Raw genomic sequence first — 21,803 nt, 5'->3', positions numbered from 1 at the left:
AAATTGGAGGCAGAGAAGCCCAAAGAGGGGTGAGACATGCAGGAAATCATCAGAGGATGGATTCGAACCCTGGACCTCTGCGTCAAGGTATCATAATCATTTGAATATATATATTTTTTTTTGGACTACATTTTTTACGGGGTTTTTTATGGAAAAAAAAACCCGTACGTATTTTTCCGCTTTTTTTAATGGTTTTCTTTTACGTTTTTTCTTCTTCAAGGTTTTATTTTTTTGGAATATTTTTTGGCATTTTTCCCTGACGCTTATTTTTGACGGGGTTTTAGTTTTTCTTTACTTTTTTTCCGACGTCTTTCCTTGGAGTTTTGGGCCAGTAAAAATTCACTTTGGGCAAGTAGACTCTTTTTTTTACTTGCCCGTTGAACCCTGATGCTTTAATGTTCCTAAAACACTTATTTAGGGCCCGAGCACCGACAGCAGCGAAGGCCCTATTGAAACTGAAGGAATTATTTTCCCGGCAAATTAATTGCCTTTTTGAGGGGCTTAACATACTCAAAAATTCACCAAAATTGGCGGTCGCATCAAGTCTGGTGAACATTTACGTATTTTAAGGGTTTCGGGAATAGGCGCACAAAAATGGCTCGCTAGCGCCCCCTACAAAATTTCAAAAATTTTAAAAACGTAAACGTACTGCAGGGGCACAATTTTTTGTCTAATGAAATGTGGTACACATTTGTAGGATGTCAAGACGTACAAAAAAAGCTCATTGGAGCCATACCCTAAACCCAACAGGAAGTCCGGCCATTTCCACATGTCGTACTTTAACTAACTCCTCCTAGAGATTTCATCCGATCGACTTCAAATTTGGTCTGTGCCATCTTAAGACCTTAGAGATGAAAAGTTATTAAAAGAAAAAAATTTCATTATAGGGCGTGGCCGTGGCTGGGCGGCCATTTTTTGCGTTTCGCCAACAAAACAGGAAGTGTGTGTAACTTGAGTGTACATTGCCCAATGAGCTCAAAAATGTTCATGAGTCATAAGAGTTCAACCCTGACGACATCTAGAGACAGATATTTATAGCGCCCCCTAGTGGCAACAGGAAGTAAGTCTAAAAGTCAAGGTGCTATACTTTGACGAACTCCTCCTAGAGATTTCATCTGATCAACTTCAAATTTGGTGTTTACTATCTCAAGATCTCAACAATGAAACGTTAGTAAAATCAAGATATTTTGTCAAACGGTGTTGGTGTGGCGTGGCGGCCATTTTGCGCATTTAACGATGAACGAGAAAGCTGTTGTAACTCGATTGTACATTTTCCAATCTGGACGGAATTTGAAGATTGACAGAGTCCAGGCCTGAGGACATATACAGGCCAATATTGACTTTTGGTCATAGCGCCCCCTGCTGGCAACAGGAAATCAGCCTTAAATGAGAAACATCATCCGATTTACATGAAACTCATAATGTGTGGTCTATATGTGATATTGAGCCGGCCCCTATACTCTAACCACGCCAACTTACTCAGGCCACGCGCCCTTTTCACAACTTGTGAACCGTTTAAGGTAGGGTCTTGTGAGAGGTATCATTGAACTCAGCAGAGAGTTCCTTTTTAATTGGTGACGGTTTCCCCCGCCCCATATGCTTAAGCCACGCCCCCTTTAATAACTAATGACCTATTTCTTGTACACTATTACGTGAGGTATCAATGAACTCAACAGAGAGTTCCGTTTTCATCGGTCATGGTTTAGCCCGCCCCCTATGCTTTAGCCACGCCCCCTTTCACAGCTAATGAACTGTATGATGTAGAGTCTTGTGTGAGGTATCATTGAACTCAGCAGAGACTTCCCTTTTCATTGGTGACGATTTGCAGTGTCTGAGTGCCGCGCAAATGCATGGTCGCAAGGAGAGGCATCCGCCAGTGACCCCCACATGCAAGGAGGTGCGAGGGCCCGTCCAATGCTGCTTGCAGCTTTAATTTTTTTAATTCTTCTCATACTGTCTGTCTGAATATACCTGTAGTCCCCCTCTGTCTGAAACGCTCCGTTCTAGCGCCTGTCTCTTTAAGATCCTCTTCGAAATAACTCAGTCTGCAGAGTTTGCTGATGAGAACCATCACTAACTCTGCACTAACTCCTGTTCTATCTGTTGTAGGAAGGGAGAAACTCACGAGCCGTCCCAACATGATGGGAAGAACCAGTTTGGTCTTCAGCCTCATCATAGCAGCATTGCTCTCTGGCATCGCTGCTCAGAGAACAGGTGGGAAGTTGTGTTTGTTTGTAAATGAGCTGTCAAACACAGTATATGTTTGGGATTTATGGTTTACTTTTGAAAGAACCCTGGGACAATAAAATATTGATGGGTTCCATTTTTAAGAAAAATTGTGAATGAGATTTCAGACTATGAATGAGTAGAAAACAGAAGAAAATATATGTAGAATTTTTAAAAGTACAGTAACTTCCATTGTGTACATCACAACTGGTGATTTTGGAGCTATGCTTTAACATACAGTACTTCCATTAGTTTATCATAATTTATTTGTTTGTATGCACATAATATTCCAGTTTTTGCTCTTATTCTGAAAAAGACAATATTCCTCTATGATGTTTATATAGCTAATGAAAGAGGACATTCCTATTTACATGCACTCGTGTAGAACAGGATTTTCAGCAGTAGAAAGCTTGTTGGAGCGTGTGAACACAGCGTGTTATGCTGTTTACATGACCTGTATCAAATTCGGAATATGCTTCTAAACATACTCACTGTGACGTTGTTAGCTCTAATTTTACACTGAGACTTTTCCCAGAACACCCTATTTTGGAGCGTGCTATGCTGACCTTGTTCTCCCCCCTCTCCAGATTGTGAAAACGCCACCGTGGCCGACATCGTCTTCCTAGTTGATGGCTCCTCCAGCATCAGCCCTGGAAACTTCCAGGAGGTCCGGTCTTTTCTCCGCAACTTCATCGAAGCCCTCGACATCAGCCCCAACAAAGTTCGCATCGGCTTGGCTCAGTACAGTGATGAACCTCAACAGGAGTTCCTGCTGAAGGATCACTCTGACAAGAAGTCTCTGCTGGCCACCGTGGAAAAAATTCAACTCCTAGGAGGAGGCACTGAAACAGGCAAAGCCATCGACTTCCTCCAGAAGCAGTACTTCACCAAAGAGGCGGGAAGCCGACTTGGCCAACGGGTGCCTCAGATCGCTATAGTTATCACGGATGGGCAGTCGACTGATGAGGTGAAGGAACCCGCTCAGAAGCTGAGGCAGGACGGAGTCATTGTGTTTGGCATCGGGGTGGGAGAAGCCAACCAGAAGCAGCTTGAGTCCATCGCCAACTGGCCACCACATCGCTTCCTTCACTCATTAGATAGCTACCAGGCTCTGCAGGGGCTGATGGAAAAGCTGCTGGAAACTGTTTGTGTCTCTGTGGTAGCTCAAAGGGACGGTAAGGCAAAGGATTGCAGGAAACATTATATAGTTGCATAGTTGTTAATTTCACAATAATAGAAAACAACTATCAAAGAAAAAAAACTATGCTTAAGTCTATGTTTTTAAATGCCGAAAGCATCTGTGCTGCTTATATGGTTTGGATCTATGAAGTTGAGAATCTTAACCAGGGATTAATTGATTGATTGATTATCCCACCCTGGCTCTAACCCTTATGGTCAATTTACATTTGGTTTACTACTCTTACAATCTGCAGTCCACTTGATTACTGTCATTTCCAGTAAGGGTTTTGAAGAACGCAGGAAAAAATGTGCATGTGTAGGTGTAGTTAAGGTGTCAGTTTCTACACAGTCTTGTTCGAACACATACTAAGACAAAAGTGTACCTGTTCCAAATGGCCCACTCAAAGCCTGCCATCATAGAAAGGGGCGAGACATGGAAGTTTACAAATGGCAAATGGGTATTCACGGTGTTGGACCTGCTACACATGAGAAAAGTAGTGGTGTTAAGCCTGAAAAAATAGATTTTGGCACCATATTGTTTGTGCAGTCAGCTTTTGCTTGTCAAAACCTGAAAATATAAAAGTTTGTATGCATCTTTTTGGGATTGGAAGGTCAGTTAGGCTGAATTATTTGACCCCTCCTCAACTAAGCTGAACTAGCTGTAACTTTGAGAGGTGGCTGGGAGGAGCCAGACAATATTGACTTCACTGTATTAAACTGTAACAGAATGTAATAATGTTCTATATAATTCTAAATAATTCTTCTTCTTGCAGCTTTGGCAGAAAGGTATGCAGATATTTTCTTCCTGGTGGACAGCGGCATAGCTCAAGGACAATTTGTATCTTTTACGAACGACCTTTTGAAATTGATCGATCAAATTAACGCCGGAGCGTCCACCTACCGTGTCGGTATGGCGCAGTACGGTCAAGATACCCAGGGTTGAATTCCTTCTCAATGCTCATCAAACTAGACAGCAACTCACATCTGCTGTCAGTGGTTTCCGCCTGCGCCCACAACCCAACCAACCACATAACCTGGGTAGGGCTCTGCAGAACGCCAACACTCGCTTTTTTACCAGCGAGGCGGGAGGCCGTGCACACCTAGGCGCCCGACAGTTCCTGGTCGTTGTGAGTGGAAGAGACTCAGATGATCCTGTGTCTAAGGATGCTCAAAAGATCAAATCAGCAGGGGTTACTGTTGTTGGGATGAGTGCAGGTGCAAGTATGGATGCCTTACAACGTTTTGTCAGTTCTGGGTACGCATTTGATTCTCCCAGAGTACTTCTTTTGAAGGATTACATCTTGACTGAGAAAAAGGACGACATTACTGAAGGTGAGAATCGTCACTCCTTTGGGCACTCAGCCACCTAGCCAGTAGTAATTATTGGTGTTAGTGTCTGGAAGTGGACAATGGAAGTGGGCAGTGAGGAACAAATACGAATGACTGAGTTCATTTTTGAAGAAAAAAAAAGTAATTGAATGCTAATTGAAATGTAAAGCAGACTTTAAATAAATCACCTTTAAATTATTTGATGCCATTCTTTTAACCTAGCCGCCTTTTAGGATCGCAAATCAACAAACTATAAATAATTTCATCTTCAAATATATATTTGAATGGTTAAGTAGCCGACGGCTCAAGTTAACTTATTACACTCCTTTTCACAGATTGCAAAGGAGCCAATATTGCAGACATTGTGTTCATCGTTGATGAGTCGGGAAGCATTGGAACTGAAAACTTTAAGTTGATGCGCACTTTCCTGCACTCGATTGTGAGCAGCCTGGATGTAAAACCGAATAAAGTCCAAGTGGGCATCGTTACGTACAATGAGGAGTCCACAGCACAGGTCTACCTCAACACGTTCGATAACAGGGAGGAAATCCTCCAGTTCATCAAGATCCTGCCTTACAATGGAGGTGGAACGAGCACTGGAGCTGCCCTAAACTTCACTCGGGACAATATCTTCATTGAGGGAAAGGGCAGCAGGAAAAGTAAGGGTGTCCAGCAGGTGGCGGTGGTGATCACCGACGGTGAATCCCAGGACAGAGTGCATGAAGCAGCAATCAGTCTCCGTCGGGCTGATGTCACCGTTTACTCTGTAGGAATCGAAAATGCCAACATGGAAGAACTGAGGGACATGGCGTCTCACCCCATTAATAGGCATGTTTTTAATGTGAACAGTTTCACCGAGCTGAAGGCCCTGAAACACAGCCTGCAGAAAGTCATTTGCGAAAACATCATTGACCAAGCCGTCAAAGTCAGTACAAGGGAATCCGAGGCCAAAAAAGGTTTGAACCACTGTCTTCTTTCGTTACGTAAATATTGACAAGTTCCATAGACACAAAATAATCAACATTTAAATATTGTATTAGTATTTATGTTGTAACCTGCATATTAAATCAATGTAAGAAGAGAGTTAGAGTATGGATGAGAATGGGATGGGTGGAACAAAAAGTAATTTTGACCCAACCTAAGTTTTTGTTCCCAGAATGACGAGTCAAAGCCAGACCTTTTCCTATGTTTGAATGTTCATTTCTAGCCCTCCTCTCTTTGACTGTGTGAAAAGAACTAACTCATGCAGTTGCTTTCCTCTCCAGCATGTGTAAAAAAGGATGAAGCAGACATCTTCTTCCTGATGGACGACTCGGGAAGCATTGGGAACCGAGACTTCGAAGATATGCAGAACTTCATCTTGAAGTTTCTTGGTACCTTCAATATTGGGCCAGATCATGTCCGTGTCGGGCTTGTGAAATATGCTGATGATCCAACTTTGGAATTTGACCTGACAGCCTCCTCAAATGTTGATAACCTGAAGAAATCCGTGGAGAATATTACACATGAAGGAGGTGGGACAGAGACAGGAAAAGCCCTAAAATCCATGGGCCCACACTTTACGAAAGCAATGGAAACTCGTGGTCACAAGGTCCCAGAGTACCTGATTGTCATCACAGATGGGGAATCCACTGATAAAGTCAAGGCTCCATCAGAAGAACTGAGGCAGCAGGGTGTCATCATCTTTGCCATCGGGGTAAAAGAGTCAAACAAAGCTGAGCTACTAGATATTGCAGGCGACCCCAAGAGGACTATCCAGGTCAATAATTTTGATGCCTTGAAATCCATCAACAACGACATCATCACAGACATCTGTACTGAAGACGGTAAGTAAAGGTTAACTACACTGGACTTTAAAATCAACCTGATCTCACAGAATTCCGTGAAATGAACTCGGCCCCTTGACTCAAAATCTGTGGCAGTTTCACGGAATCGCCGAAAATTCTGTGACGGTCCCACGGATGCAATGCCTCTTTAAGTCAATGACAGGCATCATCTGTGGTCTACGCACGGATTCCCTGATCACAGCACGTTTCTTTCTGCCAGTCGGGCTGCTGCAGAGAAGCTGTATAGCTTTGCTATTATTGGTATTTTTAGCCAAATAACCGCTGCTTTAATCAACATTTATTCACCAGATATTATCATGGTTTATTTGTATTTCTTTTAACGTTATTATTTCGGTCTATTTCGGCCAGGGAAGCTGGATTGCTTTGTTGTTTATTGATATTTTTAAAAACTATAACGCTACATCTATCAACATTTATTTAGATGTTATCATAGTATACATTTCTTTATTTTAATATAATTTTGGTCTTATTACCGGTGAAATATTACAGTATGCTGTAAAACAGAACACGATATGCGCATGCAAAGCCGATTTCCCACAATGCAATGCGGGCATTCATTTCAGAGAATCAGACTACGATCAGTGGGTCTTTAACAACAGTATCGCTTCAATGTACATATATACAGTCAGTGGTTTAGTCACCAGCAACAACACGTTGCTCAGCTTTGTTCTAGTAAGTTATGTACCGTAATAACGTTTTAAAAAAATCCGTGGAATACTCCGGAAATGACGTATACATGCCGCTCGACGGATAAGAAGATAAAAAAAATACATAATATTCGTAATATTGATGTTTTTGTCTAACGTTGTATTTGAGGATGTAAACAATGGGGAGTCCTGAACAAACCCGGCATTTTTAAATAGTTTAGCCAGCGGTGTTTTCTGTGCTGCCTCCAGCTTCTTTAGAAACTAAACGTGTCTTCTGGCAAACAGCCACATGCCGAGAATCAACAACACACACCTTCCACGTTCTGTGTGTGTGTCGCGTTATGTCACGGTAGTTTCCTGTGGCGTAGCTATGACGACCAGCCACGCTCGCCTCACACATGAGGCGGCACTAAATCTGCGATGGAAAAAGGAGGACGGGGCACCGCGGTCGCACTAGAGAAAGTGGGTGAATGTCGCCTTAGCTAGGCCCTTCAGTTATTTTTGCACTAAAGGGTTGCACTGGGGTCATTTTAGAAGTGTTCTTTTAAGCAAAGCCTTCCAAAGGTAGCGATTATAGTTTCATTGTTTTTAATGTTGACTAAGAAGAACTAATCAGCTGCCTGCAATCTCAATGATACCCAACGACTGGGCCCTAAGGGAAGAAGAGGGGAAAATAGGAACACCACGTTAATATTTCTGTGTTCTGTGTCCACAGCTTGCAAAGATGTACAGGGCGACATATGTTTCTTAGTTGACGGCTCTGAGAGCATCTCTAAGAGCGACTTCATAAAAATGAAAGAATTCATGAAAGCCGTCATCAGCAAGTCCGCCATCGAGGAGAATAAGGTGCACGTCGGTCTCATGCAGTTCAGCACTGACAACAGGCTGGAGTTTCCCCTCAACCGCTACTACAACAGAGATGAAATTCTGAAAGCCATCGATGACATGGAACAGCTGGATCAAGGCACGCTCACAGGAAAGGCCCTTACTAAGGTGTCACAGTATTTCGATAAAACCAATGGAGGGCGTCCTGACATCAGTCAGAGGCTGATCGTGATAACAGACGGTGAGGCCAAAGACGAGGTCATAGGTCCCGCTGAGGCTCTGAGGAAAAAGGGAGTGGTAGTCTACGCCATTGGAGTGGTGGACGCCAACACCACCCAGCTGGTTGATATCAGCGGCTCAACAGACAGGGTGTATTCTGAGAAAAACTTTGATGCGCTGAAGGACTTGGAGAGCAACATGGCTTTGGAGCTCTGCCGGAAAGGTAAGAGCAGTTTCCCCAAAAATACTTTAGAGTAACCAGTGTACACGTTTGTAAAGTAAGTGTTCCAGTCTGCTTTGAAGGAGTCTGCACTTTAAATAAGCATGGAAATGATTTTCAACAACATATGCATGTATGACACCCATTATCTCCATGATTTACATATATCTTTATTATTAAGATTGAACAGCTAAAATAGAAATGTGAAAAGGAGTTTTTGTGCTTTTACCAGTTAGCATTGAAGCTAATTGTTGATCAGCAACCCCTGTGCGAAGTAACTCTAACTTTTGTTTTGACAGCAATCAAGTGTATTTCCTGAAAAAGTTAAACAATCTTTTAAGTTACTGACTTTATGCTCTTTCTTTTTTCTTTCAACCAGATTGTACAATAAATAATGCTGACGTTATTTTCCTGGTGGACAGCTCCAAAAGCATTGATGATACAGAGTATGGAAGCATGCGGATCTTTATGGAGTCAATAGTGAAACAAACCACAGTTGGCAAGGACATGACTCGTTTTGGGCTCATTTCCTACTCCGATCAACCCCAGTCTCATTTTTCTTTGCATGACTATGACTCCAAACGAAAAGTTCTTGCAGCATTACCAAAGAAAAAGCCACCAGAAGGAGACACCCACACGGGCGAGGCCTTACAATTCTCGTTGCAGTACTTTAACGCTGCACATGGTGGCCGTAAAGCATTAAATGTTCCTCAGATTCTCATGGTGATCACAGACGGGGCTGCCACCAACCCTTACATCTTAAAAGAGCACTCTGATGCACTGCGAGACAACGGGATCATCGTCATCAGTGTCGGAGTGAAAGAAGCAAACATTGATCAGCTGGAGACTATGGCTGGTGGCGACAAATCCAAAGTTTTCTTTGTGGACAATTTTAAGGCTCTAGAAACTCTTTACGAAAATATGTCTTCTGCCTTCTGCAAATCTACAAAGCCAGGTAAGAGTAATGTCAGCACGTCAGAAAAAGGTTACCCCTTTTGCTGAACACACCTGGTCAAGCTAATCAGGTGTGGGTGGTGCAGGGAAAGATGGTGAAAATTATTGCATGCCAGATCATCTGCGGACCACAGGAGGCACATATAGTGCGTTCCATTTAAATCGGAAATCAGAGCTGGGAATAACGTCACACCGGAGTGGAGCGCGTTCCATTCATAAAAGTCAGATTTCACTGTGGGGTTGCTCTTTTCAGGTTAGCCATTGTTAGGGACCGTTCGGTATTAATGGGATGGACCACCGGAGGAAAATAGGGGAGGGTCATGTCTTTTTATTCTTTGTTGAGGGGAGGGTCACCCAACATTTTTTTAATCTGGGGGGAGGGGGGTCACCCAACTTTTGTATTTATGAAAACAGCAACATTTCAAAGTGGCTTGTTTGGTGCATACTTTTTCATGTAGCTCTTAGTCTCGGCCCTCCTTCGCTACCAGATGGGTCTGACCCATGAGTTTGCTGGCAGTTTCCCTGGTGGCTGAAACCAGTAATTGCATTGTTTAAAAAAATGAGTGGAATAATTACATCTGGCATGACCAGATGTTTTATAAATATCTTAAATAACACAAAACAACTAAATGGTGGTAGGTAATACATCTGATTTCATATACTGCTTTAGTAAAAAAAATATTTACTGCACTTCATTTCTGCGTTTGGAGAGGCAGCTCAACAGACTGTAGGTCGAACACTGATTGTTCACCGTTACATTTTAGTTGAATGTAAGTGTCGGGGTGCCGCGATTGGATTTCATGAGGGCGAATTGTTAAATTGTTACAATGTAATTTAAAATCTGCTTTAAAACTAAACATATATGTTTTGGAATATAATGTTCAGCTTCGGCAGCTTTATCTATATGCTAAAATATACATTGACTGAGGAAGCCTAGTGACGAGTCCATAGCAATCAGTGTTGAATTGGTTATTTTTCTCAGTGTCCTTTGCTGAATGGTGTCAATGTTTTATTGTTTTATTTCATGTGAATACTAGTTTACTAGAGGAGTAACTTAGTATTTGAAGTAATGCAGTAATGCAGGAAGTGTGCATTTAGCTTCCATGCTTGTTGCGTTTCCACAACGTTAGTGAGTAAATGTACTGAAATGGCCCCCCACACCATAACAGAGGAGTGGGATGTGTAAGATGAGAATGCAGAGGTTAACTTGTGTATGACATGGCTGTAAAAAGTCAAATGGCATCCGTACATCTTTGCTAAGCGCAAACTAGCACATAAGGGGAGGGTCATGCAAATATTTCAAATCATTTTGGAGGGTCATAGAAAAACTGGTGAGGGGAGGGTCAAGTCTTTTTAGCCTAAAGGTCCCCAAACTCCTCCGGTGGCCCCCTTAAATAAATAACGAACAGTCCCTTAGCAATACCAGTTGATAACGCATTGGGCTGTTTTTTTGTGCATACAAACACTATACATTGGCAACATGTCCACAGATGAAAGTTGGACAGTACTGTGTGTACGACTGATTTAATGAAACAAAAAATAAGACAGATGCTATTAAATTGCATATTACTACAGCTTTCACTACTGTGAAAGCAGCCATATTGGATTTCGAGGTCTGCTTGCTTGGTGTACTGTACTGTGAGGGGCTCTGACCTCCCAACTCAGAAATCTGATTTCAGGGGGCATGTTTCCGACTTTGAACTCGGAAAATCTGACTTCCGAGTACAAATGGAACGCACTACCAGTCTCTGAGGCTACATCTACACTACTAAGTTTTGGTTTTTAAGCTGCGTTTTAGGCCAAAAAAAGATGAAGAGTTTTAGCTCCAGTAGCAGAAATATTCTCCGCGTATACTAGAGTTTAGACTCTCTGCCCGAGTCCGAGCCTGAACTTGACCGATATTTTCCGCCGTTATCCTTGGGCCCGGCCGGCCCTTGATCAAGCATTTGTGTTTTTTTTAATCATTACTTTATTAGCCTAATTCGGTGGGGAGAAAGCTATGTCTCTCCAGCTTCTCCCGTAGCTCTGGGTGAATGTCCTGCACTGACTGTGAGGTGCTACACTGGGCTACATCGTGTCCCCCCCCATCTGCAGCACTGTTGTCGGCCAGTGCATCAGCATGCAGACCGTGGCGAAGGATGGTATTAATTAGGTGATTGAGACAAAAAAAGTCTCCTATATGGTTCCAGGGCTTTGATTATGTTGCTGCCTTAATCTTTTACCCACACCATTCGGCTGAGGGTTTTTTTACGTTTCTTCATTCGGATCATTTGCGATCCGTTCCATTTTGAATAAACAAACAGCGCAGTTTACAGGCTTCATTGATGCATTATTCATTAAGATAATTCTAAACAGATTTCTGTCCATAAGTAAAAACAACTCAGAATTGTAGTTGAGAACGTCAGCTATAACGGCCCACGTATTAATAAATGTTTGAATTTAAATTGGGCCCAGGCTCATAATTACAGTTAGTGTTGGGCCGGGCCGGGCTCGGACACAACATGCACAGGCTCGGGTAGGGTCGGGCTTTATTTTTTGGGCCCGATCTAAGCTGTAGCATATACTAACATGCCCAAAAGGCATATCTCTCGACCATTCACATGTACTGGGCATACGCATGCTGGTGTAAACAGGAAGTAGCATGTATACTCCACCTAAGTGGTGGTAGTTGCTTTTACTATAGAGGAAGAACAGCAATGACGAAAAATAAGACGAGAGTTTTCCTTTTAATAAGTTTGGACCGACGATGAGGGAGAACTGTTACTAAAAGTAACACGTGATTACAAGGTGATGAAAGGCAGCAGAAAACACAGACTGTCTGACGTTAATCTGCCGTTGAAAATCATGGCTGTATAAGTTTGGAAATACAGAAAATACTTTGGAGAAAGAACAACAATGATAAAAAGTAAGAGCAGGGATTTACTATCTTGGAGTGATGGTGAGGTGGACCTGTTACTGAAAGGTCTGTAAGCTACCTAAGGGCTACAAAGAAACCCCAGAGGTTTCAAACGAAAAACAGGGACAGCAGTGTTTCCAATTGTCTTCATCTTAGGGGCTTGGATATGCCGCAGCAGTGTGGACACGTAAATGTAAAAGATATTTGTTTTTAAACCCAAACATTGTAGTGTAAATGGAGCCTGATATTTTGCACCTATTCATTATCAGTTTGGAGATACCACAGTAAAATTGGGAGTTGAGTGTATTGTTTGCTATACAGTTATAATTCCAAGGCACACTTGTGTATTAGTAATGTAGACAAATGTCTCTCTTTTTTTTGCTTTGGCAGCTTGCAAGAGTGGCGATTTTGTCTTCCTACTTGATCGGTCTAGCAGCATCGATGAAGGCGAACACGATATCATGAAAAACTTCACGACAACATTAGTCAACAGCTTTGAAGTCGGTGAAAAGTTGGTGCACATTGGACTTTGCCAGTTCAGTGACAATCCTAAGGATGAGTTTTACCTCAACGAGTACTACAATAAGGAGGATTTGAACAGACAAATCCTTAATGCGGATTACTCAGGTGGAAACACCTACTTAGGGAAAGCCTTGGATCACGTTAAGAATTACTTTGAGGAGTCGCGGGGCAGCCGTGACCAGGTCCCCAAAAATCTGGTGGTGATCACAGATGGTGATTCTCATGATGACGTGGAGGACGCAGCTGACGTTCTCAGGGATATGAACATTAAGGTATTTACCATCGGCGTTGGAGACGTCCATGACATGCAGCTCCTGCAGATTGCTGGCACCCCAGAGAGGTTTTTCACTGTGCGAAACTATGATGTTTTGCACTCTATCAAGCAAAGTGTTGTTGATGTCATGTGCGATGACCCAAACCCTCTCCCATCCCCAACGCCCACAGACTCCCCATGACCCCCAAAACCTCCCCCACATCACCGCCACCCCCGGAAGACTGCACCATTGATATCGCCATAGGATTCAATATTTCTCAAAGGACCGGAGCTCCTGATGAGGTGCTAATCAGCGGCCTGCAGTGGAAAGTTTTTATCTGTCACACTGATGTGTGATATTTCTTCCATATATTATCCATTACTGCATTTTTTTAATATTTTCATGACTTTATATGTGTTTACTTTCATACTATACGATATTTACTCTGTTTTCTATATTATATTATAATAGCCGCTTTCCGACCAAGTAGTTACAGGAACGTAGTTATAGGAAAAGTCCACTTCCAAACAGATCTACTAACTACTTTCCCCCAAAACCGGTTTTTTGCAATTGCATTCGCACTGGCGAAGTGGCCATAGGCCCTGGTAGGAGGGGTAAGGAAGTTATGCAAGCACGGCAACGGTCTTTATGGAGTATATATATATAGTATTTCTCACCTAAAACGTTGTCAGAAGTGAAATTAGTGATGAATAAGATGACAAAAATTGTTAAAATTGTCCCATTGTTGGTCTGTCTGTACCAGAAACCCGACTCTCGTTCACCTAGGTTCATATGCTGTAAAGGGAAAAGAGAAAAGACCCTGCCCTGAAGTAGGAGCTGAAAGAGTTACAGGAACTGCGGCCATTGGAACTTAAAAATCCCCAAATTGGTCCAGTCGGCACACGAGAAAAAAAGGGGTCTAGGAATTTTATGTTCTAGGAAACTGCAAAAATCCCTCCGGTCGGAAAGCGGCGTTATTATTTCGGTCTATTTCGGCCAGGGAAGCTGGATTGCTTTGTTGTTTATTGATATTTTTAAAAACTATAACGCTACATCTATCAACATTTATTTAGATGTTATCATAGTATACATTTCTTTATTTTAATATAATTTTGGTCTTATTACCGGTGAAATATTACAGTATGCTGTAAAACAGAACACGATATGCGCATGCAAAGCCGATTTCCCACAATGCAATGCGGGCATTCATTTCAGAGAATCAGACTACGATCAGTGGGTCTTTAACAACAGTATCGCTTCAATGTACATATATACAGTCAGTGGTTTAGTCACCAGCAACAACACGTTGCTCAGCTTTGTTCTAGTAAGTTATGTACCGTAATAACGTTTTAAAAAATCCGTGGAATACTCCGGAAATGACGTATACATGCCGCTCGACGGATAAGAAGATAAAAAAAATACATAATATTCGTAATATTGATGTTTTTGTCTAACGTTGTATTTGAGGATGTAAACAATGGGGAGTCCTGAACAAACCCGGCATTTTTTAAATAGTTTAGCCAGCGGTGTTTTCTGTGCTGCCTCCAGCTTCTTTAGAAACTAAACGTGTCTTCTGGCAAACAGCCACATGCCGAGAATCAACAACACACACCTTCCACGTTCTGTGTGTGTGTCGCGTTATGTCACGGTAGTTTCCTGTGGCGTAGCTATGACGACCAGCCACGCTCGCCTCACACATGAGGCGGCACTAAATCTGCGATGGAAAAAGGAGGACGGGGCACCGCGGTCGCACTAGAGAAAGTGGGTGAATGTCGCCTTAGCTAGGCCCTTCAGTTATTTTTGCACTAATTTGGGCGCTGGGGTCATTTTAGAAGTGTTCTTTTAAGCAAAGCCTTCCAAAGGTAGCGATTATAGTTTCATTGTTTTTAATGTTGACTAAGAAGAACTAATCAGCTGCCTGCAATCTCAATGATACCCAACGACTGGGCCCTAAGGGAAGAAAAGGGGAAAATAGGAACACCACGTTAATATTTCTGTGTTCTGTGTCCACAGCTTGCAAAGATGTACAGGGCGACATATGTTTCTTAGTTGACGGCTCTGAGAGCATCTCTAAGAGCGACTTCATAAAAATGAAAGAATTCATGAAAGCCGTCATCAGCAAGTCCGCCATCGAGCAGAATAAGGTGCACGTCGGTCTCATGCAGTTCAGCACTGACAACAGGCTGGAGTTTCCCCTCAACCGCTACTACAACAGAGATGAAATTCTGAAAGCCATCGATGACATGGAACAGCTGGATCAAGGCACGCTCACAGGAAAGGCCCTTACTAAGGTGTCACAGTATTTCGATAAAACCAATGGAGGGCGTCCTGACATCAGTCAGAGGCTGATCGTGATAACAGACGGTGAGGCCAAAGACGAGGTCATAGGTCCCGCTGAGGCTCTGAGGAAAAAGGGAGTGGTAGTCTACGCCATTGGAGTGGTGGACGCCAACACCACCCAGCTGGTTGATATCAGTGGCTCAACAGACAGGGTGTATTCTGAGAAAAACTTTGATGCACTGAAGGACTTGGAGAGCAACATGGCTTTGGAGCTCTGCCGGAAAGGTAAGAGCAGTTTCCCCAAAAATACTTTAGAGTAACCAGTGTACACGTTTGTAAAGTAAGTGTTCCAGTCTGCTTTGAAGGAGTCTGCACTTTAAATAAGCATGGAAATGATTTTCAACAACATATGCATGTATGACACCCATTATCTCATTTTTTACATATATCTTTATTATTAAGATTGAACAGCTAAAATAGAAATGTGAAAAGGAGTTTTTGTGCTTTTACCAGTTAGCATTGAAGCTAATTGTTGATCAGCAACCCCTGTGCGAAGTAACTCTAACTTTTGTTTTGACAGCAATCAAGTGTATTTCCTGAAAAAGTTAAACAATCTTTTAAGTTACTGACTTTATGCTCTTTCTTTTTTTCTTTCAACCAGATTGTACAATAAATAATGCTGACGTTATTTTCCTGGTGGACAGCTCCAAAAGCATTGATGATACAGAGTATGGAAGCATGCGGATCTTTATGGAGTCAATAGTGAAACAAACCACAGTTGGCAAGGACATGACTCGTTTTGGGCTCATTTCCTACTCCGATCAACCCCAGTCTCATTTTTCTTTGCATGACTATGACTCCAAACGAAAAGTTCTTGCAGCATTACCAAAGAAGAAGCCAGCAGAAGGAGACACCCACACGGGCGAGGCCTTACAATTCTCGTTGCAGTACTTTAACGCTGCACATGGTGGCCGTAAAGCATTAAATGTTCCTCAGATTCTCATGGTGATCACAGACGGGGCTGCCACCAACCCTTACATCTTAAAAGAGCACTCTGATGCACTGCGAGACAACGGGATCATCGTCATCAGTGTCGGAGTGAAAGAAGCAAACATTGATCAGCTGGAGACTATGGCTGGTGGCGACAAATCCAAAGTTTTCTTTGTGGACAATTTTAAGGCTCTAGAAACTCTTTACGAAAATATGTCTTCTGCCTTCTGCAAATCTACAAAGCCAGGTAAGAGTAATGTCAGCACGTCAGAAAAAGGTTACCCCTTTTGCTGAACACACCTGGTCAAGCTAATCAGGTGTGGGTGGTGCAGGGAAAGATGGTGAAAATTATTGCATGCCAGATCATCTGCGGACCACAGGAGGCACATATAGTGCGTTCCATTTAAATCGGAAATCAGAGCTGGGAATAACGTCACACCGGAGTGGAGCGCGTTCCATTCATAAAAGTCAGATTTCACTGTGGGGTTGCTCTTTTCAGGTTAGCCATTGTTAGGGACCGTTCGGTATTAATGGGATGGACCACCGGAGGAAAATAGGGGAGGGTCATGTCTTTTTATTCTTTGTTGAGGGGAGGGTCACCCAACATTTTTTAATCTGGGGGGAGGGGGTCACCCAACTTTTGTATTTATGAAAACAGCAACATTTCAAAGTGGCTTGTTTGGTGCATACTTTTTCATGTAGCTCTTAGTCTCGGCCCTCCTTCGCTACCAGATGGGTCTGACCCATGAGTTTGCTGGCAGTTTCCCTGGTGGCTGAAACCAGTAATTGCATTGTTTAAAAAATGAGTGGAATAATTACATCTGGCATGACCAGATGTTTTATAAATATCTTAAATAACACAAAACAACTAAATGGTGGTAGGTAATACATCTGATTTCATATACTGCTTTAGTAAAAAAATATTTACTGCACTTCATTTCTGCGTTTGGAGAGGCAGCTCAACAGACTGTAGGTCGAACACTGATTGTTCACCGTTACATTTTAGTTGAATGTAAGTGTCGGGGTGCCGTGATTGGATTTCATGAGGGCGAATTGTTAAATTGTTACAATGTAATTTAAAATCTGCTTTAAAACTAAACATATATGTTTTGGAATATAATGTTCAGCTTCGGCAGCTTTATCTATATGCTAAAATATACATTGACTGAGGAAGCCTAGTGACGAGTCCATAGCAATCAGTGTTGAATTGGTTATTTTTCTCAGTGTCCTTTGCTGAATGGTGTCAATGTTTTATTGTTTTATTTCATGTGAATACTAGTTTACTAGAGGAGTAACTTAGTATTTGAAGTAATGCAGTAATGCAGGAAGTGTGCATTTAGCTTCCATGCTTGTTGCGTTTCCACAACGTTAGTGAGTAAATGTACTGAAATGGCCCCCACACCATAACAGAGGAGTGGGATGTGTAAGATGAGAATGCAGAGGTTAACTTGTGTATGACATGGCTGTAAAAAGTCAAATGGCATCCGTACATCTTTGCTAAGCGCAAACTAGCACATAAGGGGAGGGTCATGCAAATATTTCAAATCATTTTGGAGGGTCATAGAAAAACTGGTGAGGGGAGGGTCAAGTCTTTTTAGCCTAAAGGTCCCCAAACTCCTCCGGTGGCCCCTTAAATAAATAACGAACAGTCCCTTAGCAATACCAGTTGATAACGCATTGGGCTGTTTTTTGTGCATACAAACACTATACATTGGCAACATGTCCACAGATGAAAGTTGGACAGTACTGTGTGTACGACTGATTTAATGAAACAAAAATAAGACAGATGCTATTAAATTGCATATTACTACAGCTTTCACTACTGTGAAAGCAGCCATATTGGATTTCGAGGTCTGCTTGCTTGGTGTACTGTACTGTGAGGGGCTCTGACCTCCCAACTCAGAAATCTGATTTCAGGGGGCATGTTTCCGACTTTGAACTCGGAAAATCTGACTTCCGAGTACAAATGGAACGCACTACCAGTCTCTGAGGCTACATCTACACTACTAAGTTTTGGTTTTTAAGCTGCGTTTTAGGCCAAAAAAGATGAAGAGTTTTAGCTCCAGTAGCAGAAATATTCTCCGCGTATACTAGAGTTTAGACTCTCTGCCCGAGTCCGAGCCTGAACTTGACCGATATTTTCCGCCGTTATCCTTGGGCCCGGCCGGCCCTTGATCAAGCATTTGTGTTTTTTTAATCATTACTTTATTAGCCTAATTCGGTGGGGAGAAAGCTATGTCTCTCCAGCTTCTCCCGTAGCTCTGGGTGAATGTCCTGCACTGACTGTGAGGTGCTACACTGGGCTACATCGTGTCCCCCCCTCTGCAGCACTGTTGTCGGCCAGTGCATCAGCATGCAGACCGTGGCGAAGGATGGTATTAATTAGGTGATTGAGACAAAAAAGTCTCCTATATGGTTCCAGGGCTTTGATTATGTTGCTGCCTTGATCTTTTACCCACACCATTCGGCTGAGGGGTTGTTTTTTTTTACGTTTCTTCATTCGGATCATTTGCGATCCGTTCCATTTTGAATAAACAAACAGCGCAGTTTACAGGCTTCATTGATGCATTATTCATTAAGATAATTCTAAACAGATTTCTGTCCATAAGTAAAAACAACTCAGAATTGTAGTTGAGAACGTCAGCTATAACGGCCCACGTATTAATAAATGTTTGAATTTAAATTGGGCCCAGGCTCATAATTACAGTTAGTGTTGGGCCGGGCCGGGCTCGGACACAACATGCACAGGCTCGGGTAGGGTCGGGCTTTATTTTTTGGGCCCGATCTAAGCTGTAGCATATACTAACATGCCCAAAAGGCATATCTCTCGACCATTCACATGTACTGGGCATACGCATGCTGGTGTAAACAGGAAGTAGCATGTATACTCCACCTAAGTGGTGGTAGTTGCTTTTACTATAGAGGAAGAACAGCAATGACGGAAAAATAAGACGAGAGTTTTCCTTTTAATAAGTTTGGACCGACGATGAGGGAGAACTGTTACTAAAAGTAACACGTGATTACAAGGTGATGAAAGGCAGCAGAAAACACAGACTGTCTGACGTTAATCTGCCGTTGAAAATCATGGCTGTATAAGTTTGGAAATACAGAAAATACTTTGGAGAAAGAACAACAATGATAAAAAGTAAGAGCAGGGATTTACTATCTTGGAGTGATGGTGAGGTGGACCTGTTACTGAAAGGTCTGTAAGCTACCTAAGGGCTACAAAGAAACCCCAGAGGTTTCAAACGAAAACAGGGACAGCAGTGTTTCCAATTGTCTTCATCTTAGGGGCTTGGATATGCCGCAGCAGTGTGGACACGTAAATGTAAAAGATATTTGTTTTTAAACCCAAACATTGTAGTGTAAATGGAGCCTGATATTTTGCACCTATTCATTATCAGTTTGGAGATACCACAGTAAAATTGGGAGTTGAGTGTATTGTTTGCTATACAGTTATAATTCCAAGGCACACTTGTGTATTAGTAATGTAGACAAATGTCTCTCTTTTTTTTGCTTTGGCAGCTTGCAAGAGTGGCGATTTTGTCTTCCTACTTGATCGGTCTAGCAGCATCGATGAAGGCGAACACGATATCATGAAAAAACTTCACGACAACATTAGTCAACAGCTTTGAAGTCGGTGAAAAGTTGGTGCACATTGGACTTTGCCAGTTCAGTGACAATCCTAAGGATGAGTTTTACCTCAACGAGTACTACAATAAGGAGGATTTGAACAGACAAATCCTTAATGCGGATTACTCAGGTGGAAACACCTACTTAGGGAAAGCCTTGGATCACGTTAAGAATTACTTTGAGGAGTCGCGGGGCAGCCGTGACCAGGTCCCCCAAAAAATCTGGTGGTGATCACAGATGGTGATTCTCATGATGACGTGGAGGACGCAGCTGACGTTCTCAGGGATATGAACATTAAGGTATTTACCATCGGCGTTGGAGACGTCCATGACATGCAGCTCCTGCAGATTGCTGGCACCCCAGAGGTTTTTTCACTGTGCGAAACTATGATGTTTTGCACTCTATCAAGCAAAGTGTTGTTGATGTCATGTGCGATGACCCAAACCCTCTCCCATCCCCAACGCCCACAGACTCCCCATGACCCCCCAAAACCTCCCCCACATCACCGCCACCCCCGGAAGACTGCACCATTGATATCGCCATAGGATTCAATATTTCTCAAAGGACCGGAGCTCCTGATGAGGTGCTAATCAGCGGCCTGCAGTGGAAAGTTTTTATCTGTCACACTGATGTGTGATATTTCTTCCATATATTATCCATTACTGCATTTTTTTAATATTTTCATGACTTTATATGTGTTTACTTTCATACTATACGATATTTACTCTGTTTTCTATATTATATTATAATAGCCGCTTTCCGACCAAGTAGTTACAGGAACGTAGTTATAGGAAAAGTCCACTTCCAAACAGATCTACTAACTACTTTCCCCCCAAAACCGGTTTTTTGCAATTGCATTCGCACTGGCGAAGTGGCCATAGGCCCTGGTAGGAGGGGTAAGGAAGTTATGCAAGCACGGCAACGGTCTTTATGGAGTATATATATAGTATTTCTCACCTAAAACGTTGTCAGAAGTGAAATTAGTGATGAATAAGATGACAAAAATTGTTAAAATTGTCCCATTGTTGGTCTGTCTGTACCAGAAACCCGACTCTCGTTCACCTAGGTTCATATGCTGTAAAGGGAAAAGAGAAAAGACCCTGCCCTGAAGTAGGAGCTGAAAGAGTTACAGGAACTGCGGCCATTGGAACTTAAAAATCCCCAAATTGGTCCAGTCGGCACACGAGAAAAAAAGGGGTCTAGGAATTTTATGTTCTAGGAACTGCAAAAATCCCTCCGGTCGGAAAGCGGCTAATATATCAGTTATAGGGATCCATTATAAGTGCTCTATTATCTTAAAAGGAAATCATGGTTTCTCCTGCCTCCGTAGCACTGAAGCTGCACTGCCCGTTCCATCTCGTGTAGCCAATGTACTTGGCAGTACCTGGCAAAGGGCCAATACCCTGAAGCTGCTCAGACTCAGCAGTAAAATAAGCAGAATCAGCAAGTGTACAGAATTGCTGAGTCGACAAGAATACAGTCCCTCCCTCTGCATGCTCACCCATAAAATCCTTGAGGTTTCTTTGTCTCACTGACACACTTTCTCAGACTGCTTGTCACTCTGTTAAACTGTCTCCTTCTACTTGCAAGAATAATAAATACAATAACATGAATAACTCCAGTGTGTCAGACAATCTTAATTTCCAGCTTCAGCACTGAACACCAAAGAGATTTTCCACAACAATTAGGTGTCAGAAGCAGTGGTGTTGTCTAATGTATTGAAGTGGGTATACTGTACTGTATATATATCGTAGTGGGGGTGTCCTCCCCCAGGGTTATTTT

The 21,803-nt window shown here is 42.5% G+C and overlaps 2 protein-coding genes across 2 annotated transcripts in view; both read left to right on the top strand.

The window, feature by feature from the left end:
* The window catches only part of LOC144518869 (collagen alpha-6(VI) chain-like), a 32,374-nt gene extending 18,348 nt beyond the window's left edge, over positions 1–14,026 (top strand). Inside the window, 9 exon segments of the mRNA XM_078251742.1 lie at positions 2,110–2,214; positions 2,814–3,401; positions 4,179–4,345; positions 4,347–4,737; positions 5,070–5,690; positions 6,000–6,560; positions 7,944–8,495; positions 8,872–9,447; positions 12,733–14,026. Of these exon segments, the coding sequence (XP_078107868.1) occupies positions 2,110–2,214; positions 2,814–3,401; positions 4,179–4,345; positions 4,347–4,737; positions 5,070–5,690; positions 6,000–6,560; positions 7,944–8,495; positions 8,872–9,447; positions 12,733–13,319 (4,148 nt within the window). The 3' untranslated portion in view covers positions 13,320–14,026.
* Positions 14,027–14,837: 811 nt separating this feature from the next.
* On the top strand, positions 14,838–20,023 carry LOC144518868 (collagen alpha-6(VI) chain-like). The gene is made up of 4 exons (XM_078251741.1): positions 14,838–14,883; positions 15,132–15,683; positions 16,060–16,635; positions 19,914–20,023. The coding sequence occupies exons 1-4, from the start codon at positions 14,838–14,840 to the stop codon at positions 20,021–20,023; spliced, it is 1,284 nt and encodes a 427-aa protein (XP_078107867.1).
* Positions 20,024–21,803: the final 1,780 nt, after the last annotated feature.

The sequence above is a fragment of the Sander vitreus genome, chromosome 6 (assembly GCF_031162955.1).
Source record: "Sander vitreus isolate 19-12246 chromosome 6, sanVit1, whole genome shotgun sequence".
Classification (NCBI taxonomy): Eukaryota; Metazoa; Chordata; class Actinopteri; order Perciformes; family Percidae; genus Sander; species Sander vitreus.
Note: the sequence above shows the minus strand (reverse complement) of the source record. Positions and strands in the feature narration are given on the sequence as shown.

Coding starts and splice junctions, on each gene's coding strand:
- LOC144518868 (XM_078251741.1), top strand. CDS start 14,838: ATGGAAAAAGGAGGACGGGGCACCGCGGTCGCACTAGAGAAAGTGG. Junction 15,684..16,059: donor TTTGGAGCTCTGCCGGAAAG/GTAAGAGCAGTT, acceptor TCTTTCAACCAG/ATTGTACAATAAATAATGCT. Junction 16,636..19,913: donor CTGCAAATCTACAAAGCCAG/GTAAGAGTAATG, acceptor TTGCTTTGGCAG/CTTGCAAGAGTGGCGATTTT.